General features: G+C 44.1%; 1 protein-coding gene across 1 annotated transcript; it reads right to left on the reverse strand.

The window, feature by feature from the left end:
* Positions 1-377: 377 nt before the first annotated feature.
* Positions 378-4,118, reverse strand: XCR1 (X-C motif chemokine receptor 1). The gene has a single exon (XM_087774126.1). It carries the CDS (start codon positions 4,042-4,044, stop codon positions 3,028-3,030), a length of 1,017 nt encoding a protein of 338 aa, XP_087630252.1. The 5' UTR covers positions 4,045-4,118; the 3' UTR covers positions 378-3,027.
* Positions 4,119-9,749: the final 5,631 nt, after the last annotated feature.

The following is a 9,749-nucleotide window of genomic DNA, read 5'->3' on the forward strand; positions in this document are numbered from 1 at the left end:
GAAATTTTTTTCACGTAGAAGGAAAAAATCCACTATGAGAGTTGTTGAGCATTGGAACAGGGGCCCAGAGGAGTTATACAGTCCCTGTTCTTGGAGATTTTCAAAGTTTGACCAGACAAGGTCCAAGCAACTTTGTCTAACTGGGAAGACAGAACTGCTGTGAGCAGGGTGGAGGAGTGGATGACCTCCAGAAGTCTCTTCCAAGCTAAATTAATCTATGAAAATTCACAATTACTTCATCAATTGAAAATACCTTAACTTTAATAGGTGGTTATCAAAGGCGGAGAACAATAGCCACAGTGTAGTATTCCACTGAATTTCTGAATGTTTATTAGTACCACTTCATTATGTCAGGAGGGGAAATCTCCACATGCTGAGTTACTTTGGTTATGGTAGGCAGCAGTACAATTGGATAATATTAAGCATTCCCTTTACATGCTCAGATATACTGTAACAAAATATGCTCAAGCTAAAACCAGATTTAAATAACTTGTTAAAAACTGGGCAGAGCAGGATCATTTCAATCTCTCATGCTTCTGTTATACTTCTTGACTTTTTTTAGATAAATGTAAAATGCATTGACAGTAAAGATTTCAGGGTAGTGTAGCTCTAGGACAATGAATTGAATGACAGTGTGTTGAAATGATGTAGGTGTATGAGACCTTCTTTTACTCATTGTCACAGCATTTTCCTCTAGTAGAGCTTTGCTGATGCCTGTGAAGTGGCCCTGGCTTACCAGAACAGAAGAAGAAGAATTTGGACTCATTTGTCCTTCAGTAGGTTGTCTCTTCATAATCGACGGTATTGAGTCCCCAGTCCAAAGTCTCTTGAAGTGCATAGAAGCAACCACATTCATTTCAAACATCTCTTATCAGGAGACAAGAGCCAAAGGCTGGTCTGCACCACAACCAGACAAATGACAACTTCTACCTTTCTGTGGCTTGTCTGAACACAAGTGAGTTCCCCTGTGGGATTAATGAGTAACCTTTTTAATTTTTTAATTTTTTAATTTTTAGGCAATAGCTGTAGTAATGGGATACCAGGACTGACTTGTTCAGAAAGGCGCATCTGATGATAAGGGACAAGGTATGATCACTTTGTTCTGGCAGCTAAACTGAAGCACAAACTAGAAACTATGGGCAAGCCCTAGGCAGACTATTTGGATATGTGTCATATATGTTTGCCCCATTCTTATGCTTTTCCCCAGGTGTTCTTGCTTCTGGATATGATCAGAAATAGCATATTGTACTATGGGTGTGTCTGAATTTCTGCTCTTTATAAACTGTACAGCAGCTGAGAAGAATCTGGTATCTGCTCCAGATGATCTTTAGAGATCAGATGAAATCATGCGGAAACAACACAGAGACATTTTAAGATGGCTGCCCAAAAAGCCAAATCGTTGCTTAGAGCCATTGCCAAAGCATTGCTTGGTGCCACTGCAAAGCTACCTTGGCTTTCTATACAAATGCTAGGAAATGAAACATTCTGGTTTCCAGAGGCTTTGTCATTCAGCTACACTGGAGTATGCACTACATGTTACACTGCCTGAGGAAAAAAAACCACCGAGCTATCATGAAGAAGAACATTGGTTTCCGTGAGAAAAAAAGCCACAAGGTTTGACTGGTGTCATCAGAATGTGAATGGTTTTGTTGCAAAAATGTGTGCTGTTGAATTGAATTCCCTCAACTTGCTTTTAGTTGGGAAATCATGTTTTAGTGGTCATGTAAAAACATTCCTGCACATAACACAATTAGCCCTCTTATCAACATTTCCAAAGCTAGGGTCATGCAAATATTTGCACTTTACTTCCTACCTGCCCATGGAGGTGAGATGCATGCATGAAACGAAAGATTTGCTTGTGGCCAGGCAGCTGGTTAGACCAGATGCTCGCACACCTCAGAGATACGAGCATATCTGGTATTTAGACAGACATGAAGTACGTTAAAAACAAACACATGTCTGGCTTTGATGATCAGGTTTTAAGAGAGATTTAAACATGTCTGTGAAGCAGTTTTTAAAAAGTTGTGAAGCAGCAAGCATCCAAGTATATAGGCTAAAACCTGCTGCTCTGGCTTCCTAAAAAAAAAAAAAAAGGGCCAAACATTAATTTTCCAAATAAAGCAAGCTATTTCTATCCTGTTATTAAAAAAGCCATTTGTTCTTGCACTAAAACCTTTTTTGAAAGTTTAATTCTTCTCAGCACCGTGGCAAAGGGAGAAAAGGAGGGAGAGAGCATTTAGAGGCAAATATGCTCCCGTGCTGCTCGGGAGATGGGCTGCTGATCCACTGCAACCGCCTGAAGGGATATTCAGAGATTGGTAGGTGCCTGTGGCAGGAGCAGTAACAGGAGGAAAACTAATATCCTAGTGCAGTATCTGCTTAACAGCTTGTGTTCCTTCTAGGGTTCTCCCAAACTTCCCATTTCAGACTCAAAAGACTACTTTTACACTAAGCTAGTTTTATATATATTTATCTACCAACAGATAAAAGAACATATGCACTAAGAACTTCAGAGTCTCTGAGGTGTTGTGGCAATTGTCAGGCCAGTTAATCCTGAGAGCCCCCAAAAGAGAGAACCAATGAGTTCAGCACTGATAAACACTGTAAAGTGTTAAAAGCTACAGAAATACGTATGTGTCCATTGTTATACATAATCCAAGTATTCTAAGTCAGGCAAGAAAGCAACATGCAACACCATTTATGTTAAAACCTGATGTTTTAGCTCCCAAAGGAAAAAGCAAATTTTTTTTTTTCTTTTAAAATAAACTATAAATGAAAGAAAATCCATCTCACTGCACAAAAAATCATGAAGATAAGACTTACAGGCCAATGAAGTAATTTCTCAGCATTCTCAGCTCTCCATCCCACTGCAAATACATTTTTTTATTATTTTCCATACACAGCATGTTTGCAAAGAGTAAATTTGTGTGTCTTTCTCAGGGAAGTGCCTCTAAGAATTAGAGATTATCCATGGCTTTTAAAATCTGAAAGTTCATCCAGGATTAGTGCTGATAGTTAGGTCTTGCTTCAGTAGATGGACGCATCTTCATAGTGGAATTTGTCTTGAGAGTAGGTCCTGGGACTCGAGACTTGACCATTGCCACAGGATAAATACTGACTGCATAAACGTAACAAATGCCTCTTGAACTTGACTCCAACAAATACATAGAGCACGGGGTTGAGGCAGCAGTGGGAGAAAGCAATTTTACGGCTGATGTGAAAGGCAAGGTTGGAGTCTTTTTCATACTGACAGGTGGGTGATGGAAAAGTAATCAGAAAGCTGAGGATGTTGTAAGGTGCCCAGCTCAGGAAAAAAGCCACCACAATAATAAGGATGAGTTTCACAGTTCTGTGCTTTCTGCGAGATCTTGCTCCAAGCAGGATTATCAGTATCTTGAAGTAACAGAATACGATAACCCCAAAGGAAAACAGGAAGAGTATATTTCTCAGATAAATGTCCACCTTTTTCCATTTCCAGTCATCATAATCGCAGGTCTTGCCCCCTTCCAAGTTTTCTTGCACTGTGGTGTGAATCACCTCAGGTACCACAATTAATATACTACCAGTCCAAACAGCCAAGCTCACCAGAAAACCACAGCACTGTGTCTGGGATCTCAAAGTTGAAAGGGGGTTCACTACGGACAAGTACCGCAGTATAGTCATGAGAGTCAAAAAGAAAACACCGCTGTAGTAGCCTATGGAGAAAAAAGCATTCACCGCCTTGCAAAGGAACTCACCAAAAATCCACCCAAAGGTCTGGTCCACTGCCCAGAAAGGCAGCATGCAGGAGAACACTAAATCAGAGACACAGAGATTCATGATGAAGACGTTCGTTAGAGATGTAAGGTTTTCGTATTTGAATAGGATCCATAACACTAGAGCGTTTCCTAGCAGACTGAGCAAAAATGTCAGAGTGTAGAGGACAGTAGTGAGATGGGTGTAAAATATAAAATAGTCGCCCATTTCACAGACATTGCTTTCATTAGAAAAGTATCTGTATGAGTAATTATAGTCTGAATCAGGTAGATAATAATCTTCATCCATTTGTCTGCGCAAACCTCACACTGTTCTCCAGCAGCTACTTTGAAGAACCACAACAATCAAACCAAAATTTTGGTGAAAATCAGCCCAATAACTGAATTCCCACTGTGGAGGCTTCTGTTTTAAGAGACAAAAAGAAGCAGTGAAACTACCTTGTTTGTCCTGTTTTGGGGAGAGAAAGGAGTCATTTCCTCTTATGACTAGAACATGAACAGGTAGATACTAAAGATTTACCCTCAAAGCAACATCAAGATCTTAAATACGTAAGAAGTGAGAAACTAAGATGTTTCTAAGCCAATGTGGTCGGTGACAACTGCTAATTATTAAGCTTCTATTACATGAAGGTTGAGGGTGCATTGTTTTTTAACGTAAGTATCCCAGGTGCCAAGACTTTCAAATCTGCTACTATTTTTTAAGTTTTCTGGAATGGTGTCAAATTCCTAAACACTTCACTGTATATATGATTCTTTGTCACCGAGGTTCAGCACTGCAGAAACTTTAAAAGCTGAGCAGTACCAGTATCAACAGGTGTAAACACTAAGAATGGAAGAAGCTGTTTTTCTTACAGATTTTTGTCTGGAGGTTGGTTGACATCTACAAATCTCCAAGCTGTGGTGGAAGCATCCCCATGTTGGGCATTCTGTGCATCGCTGTGGCCTGCTGAATCTCAGGGGTGCGACAGGAACAGAGCTCACATCACACCCTTTTCTGGGGGCTGCTGCCCTCTGCCTGTCTGCTTGTCTGCAGGTAGGATTTTAACCCCAACTGGATGGTTGAAATTGGCCAAACAGTGTCAAAAATTACTGGGACTTGGAAGATGACATACAATCATCAGGTGAACATACAAGGGTAGCATGGTCACAGTAGCCTCATGTCTTTATGAAATTAAGCTAAAAAATAGGTATAGAAAAATCAGTAATGGCTCCAACCAACAGTTCAAAATCTAAATTAACATTATCCCAGATGAAGGCTTACCTGCAGCACTGTGTTTGGATCCTGATTTGACTGATGCCAGTGAGAGACCTGTCACTGATCTCCTTGGAAGTACAGTCACAAGAAGGAAACGCCACGACTCAGGCCAAAATTGTGCTGGCGACATTTTCCTTTTTGGATCAGCGAAAGCAGAATCTGCCTGCTACAGCCAGGAAAAGACATGCTGCCTTTGGAGGACAGGCGGGTTATGCCTACACCAGGAAAGCGTGCCAGGGAGCGCTGCTGGCTGCCAGCATTTAATGCCATCCATGCAGGTAGGTGGCTCAGGTCAGCCAGGGTTTGGCACAGGCAGCACAGGCCAGGGACCATTGGGATGTGGTCACCCAGTTTTGGAGGCAAGGAATGTGTGGGATTCAGTACTGGGACAGCAAGTGGCCCTGGCACGTTCATCACCAGAGGCACAGTCCTAATTGGAAGTTGTGCTTGTGGCCCTCAGTCTGTACCATGCTGCCATCTTCAGGCATGCAAGGTAAGTCCCTGCCGAGGCTGTCATCCTCTCTGGTTTTGCTTGACAGCCCAGATGACACTTCAGCAATACATGGGTTAGATGGAGGTCTTGACCATCATCGTGTCCCGTTTCAGCTCAGGTTGGAGGTATGACTCCTCCCTAGCAGCTGTCCTAAGGGAGAAGAGGAGCCTCTTTGCAAAGGGTGAAGTTTCTCCATGGATGAGATGACAGTGCTGACCACTGTCTTCACCACTTATGCTCTCCTCCAGTGCTGGCAGCCCAGTGCCAGCCAGCCCCAGGACAGGACTACCCACCCACCAGGAGATACACCTCAGCATTCAGGGAGCCCAGGGGAGGCCAAGGCGCACTGCAGCATCCACCACCACATTCAACTCCTCAGTTTCCAAGCACCCACCAACTCCCAGGTGCCTTGTCGTCGTCAGGTCACATTGTCTCCCCAGCTATTGCACATTTCCCAGGATGGTGTCCTCAGCTTTCCTCCTCGCCTCCTGTCCGCTGCAGAATCTGAAATCATGCGATCTGGCTCCTCCTCTCCTGTTTGCTGCGGGGTCAGGCGCTGCAGGTGTTGCACCATCGTTGTTCACACTGACTGCAGGCTGCCTGGTGCGTGGTACCTCCATGCTGTGCTCCCAGTGCAGGTGAGACCTCAGTGGAGGACCTTGCTACTGACATGCCCTCAGAGGTGGCTCATCATTCGCAGGGTAAATGTAGCTTTGCACTGCATGCTTGATTATAACCGATCTATATGATGCAGCATGCTGTGCCATGTCGCCGGGTGCAGGCTGCGTGTAGAGATGGAGGCTCCAGCCTGCAAAGCATCAGACCTCCTGGATGGCTGCTCAGGACTAAGTATGTGCTTTGATATTATGTTTGTACCAGCTGGGAAGCCCTCTGTCAGGTCAGTGATAGTAAGGAGCACCTTGTGGGAACCTGAAGCTCTTGGATCTTTTGCTTCTTGCTTGAGATTCAGTATAAAACTGGGATCAACACCTGTATTTTTTCTCTGTTGCATTTTATCTTCCCTCTTTCTACTCTATAAATAAGAAATGCTGTGCGTGGATTTTCAGTTAAGACATGGGCAAAGGAGATAAAAAATGGATGTGATGATTGAATCAACAGACTAAGAACATGTTAGCATCACACATGACATAGAAATCATGCTACAGTTTTCAGTATATACACATAATGGTTCAAGTGAGAGCAGAAGTTGGCTGAAAGATGGAAATTACCTTAATTTCTGTTGTCAAGACAAACAGGAACAGAGGAAGAACACATCCTACAGTTTAAAGTAATCCTTGCCCTTGTGAGGAGCACTCAGCAAGGCATTCAACATTTATTTCACTCCTGGTCAGAGGACCCACATCGCCCCTCACCAAGTGTTACACCAGCCTCCTCCCCAGGCAGAGGCAGCTGAGACAGCTCCCTTTAAGAAGATTCCTGGCATTTACATAGACAAACTGAGGTTAATCTCGTCTGAATTGGAAAGGTCCAGTCTCATTACTTAAGGGGAATTTAGTAGAGAGGCTCTCAAAGAAGCCCCCTACCACTGACGGGAGCTACCTTGAGAGCATTTTTGACTCACTTTATTCAAACTCCTGCTGAAGCCACTGGGCTTCACAGCTTGTTCTCCAGCTCAGGAAAAATAAATAAAAATTGTTAGCTGGCTTTGCAGGACAGCTTACTCTTTAGCTACCCAGGCAGCAAAGGTCCTAAACTGGAATTTATCTGGTAGCTGCTTCCTTAACCAATCTTTTGTTCCAGTTTGGGACAGGAAAAAAAATCCCAGATGGGACTTTTATGGCAGGAAGGGTTCTTAGTTTTTCTATCAGGTTTATGGAGCACCCTTTCTTATATAAAGGAAGTTAAAATACATTAAATAATATTTCTCCTACCCTAACTATGACTGGTATCAGTCTTGGAGCACACTCTTGAAGTCACCCATAGGAGATGGACAGCAAAGTCCTGGAAGTCATGACTGGGATGTAGACTTGGCCCAAAGTGCAAATGCACTCTGGACAATCGGTCTGCATCGGTGGGTGAAACAAAATTTGTCTGCCTTTGGAGGAGTTTTGCACATGGTAACAAACTATTTCAGGATGTGGGTAAAGTGAAAGATCAGTAGGACTTCCTTTGCCTAATTGAGTTTTAGAGAGCCCCAAGAAGCCCCGCTCCTCATGAAACCTCTTACCCTATTTTTAAAGCAAAACCTGCTGTTGAGTTGGGGTCATTTTCTGAGACCAGTGGTTCCACCCGTGCTCCACGGGTTTCACAAGGCAGGTACAACACATGCGGTCAGCCCAGCTCCTTGGTGGTCCCCTGTTCCCCCTAAGCTCTGCCTCCCAGCCCTGGCCAACAGCCCTGTGATAACCCCAGTCTAGGGGGGAAGAAACATCTCAGATTAAGAGTCTGGACCCCATGCCTGAAACATATATGGTTCAAGTTTACATACTAAGTACCACTACAGTCAAGGCAGGATCAGCTTATGGTATCTACATAGACACACAGAATTAATGCTTGTGCTTTGCCATGCGAAGAATGATATTTTTCAGAAGTGCTGCCACAGCACTGCTGAAGCAGCAGCCTTCACCCTCATCCAAAGTCACCATGGGGGTAAAATTAGCAGCCAAGTCTGTTTTTACAATGAGGAAGAGGTTAGGATGTTTTCTTCTCTCCCTCTCCAGCTTCTCCTTTCCTAAGAGCTGCAAACACACCCTCTGGGCCCTTTATCAGTTTCACTGTAGCTTCCTCTGTTCCAGAGGTTTTTCTGGGAAAAAATCTGGCATTTATGCTCTGCTTTTGAACTGGCTGTTACCTTTACTTCCATCCCAAACCACACCTCTGGACAGAAGGGACAGCGGGGGATGAAAATGTCGCTGCAGGTTACATGCTATCAACAGGACGTGCTGGCATTCGGCAGGTGCCTCCTGGGGCACTGCAGCAGCCCCTCTCCCGCCACCCTGCCGGGGCACTGGGGTGAAGGCATATGGTCTGCAGGACCATAGTGCATGATGATGAAACCATGACCTCATGCCTATGTCATCGGTAAGTTTTATTGGCGCTAAGGCTGGTCGGAAAGGATGCGGTGCCAGTGGCTGGGCAGCAGCCATACAGCAGAGCGCTCAGGCAGGAGCAACCTTGGCCAAAGAGGCTTGTGTGGAAGCAGAGGTGGTTGGCATTCAGCCTGTGGTTGCGCGCAACAGGCTTTGAGCCAGCGTGGTTGCAGCTCTGGGTATTCCCTATGCTCCCCAAGGGCAAGGGGAAAGAGCAATCCAGCCCCTTAATTTGGCTGGATGGTGCAAAGGAGGGCATCGCTCCCTGCTTGCAGCTGGGCAGAGTTTGGCCATGGTTTTCCTGGTAGTTCGTGCAAGGACAGGATGAGCAAGTGAGCACCCTGGGGGTGAGAAGAAATAGTCCTTCTGGTAATAACTGTCTGGGAGGAAGCAGCAAACTGGAGCTTTCTGGGGTTTTCTGAGCGGGGGAATTGTCAGTTTGTTTCTACAATGTAGACAAGCAAGCCTTTAAGTGTATTTTTTGCAAACAAAGAGATTGCATTGATCTCTGTGTCTGATGTGTAATTCTGATTTGTCTTAACAGCAGCACTCCTACCAGGCACCAAATGCTAGTGCATTTCTCGCAGGCCAGACAGCGGTGACATGACGTATCACTTTCCCATCTGCTCCACAGAGAATATAAATGCTCTGTTATTTGGCTGTGAAAAGAGCATCACTTTGGTTCTTAGTAGCTGGATTTGCTGGCAGTTGAAACTAAGCAAATCCACTTCTTATTTTTATTACTAAAGCAGAGCATATCTGCAGGTTTCTGCTGCCAACAAAATGTTGCCACACACACACACATGACTTGTCTCTCTATGTGTAGATGTACACGTATCCTCCAGGCGATATGCTGCAAGATGGGGCTGTCCTTAAGAGCACTCGCCAGATGCTACACCATATATTTAATGAGCAAGCTTAAAGCTGTGTAAGAAGTCTGTTAAGTAAAATGTGTGCAAAGAAGCTGACTCTATTCTCTCACAAATTCTTACAGTCACAAAATAAAGATGATGATCAAGGCAAAGGAACACATTGCACTTTTGGGAGAAATAATTGCATGTCTTCCCTCTAAAGCTTAGCAAAACTCCTGACGCTGCAAAAAGTTCATGAAGTCATTTTTATGGCTCAGGGACAGCTTGAAGAACAGGATTGTATTCTTCTGTAGAATTCCATTGCTACAGGTGTATTTAAGCTAT

The sequence above is a fragment of the Nipponia nippon genome, unplaced genomic scaffold, assembly GCF_047370975.1.
Source record: "Nipponia nippon isolate SJK-2023a ecotype South Korea unplaced genomic scaffold, ASM4737097v1 scaffold_1, whole genome shotgun sequence".
NCBI classification, from domain to species: Eukaryota; Metazoa; Chordata; class Aves; order Pelecaniformes; family Threskiornithidae; genus Nipponia; species Nipponia nippon.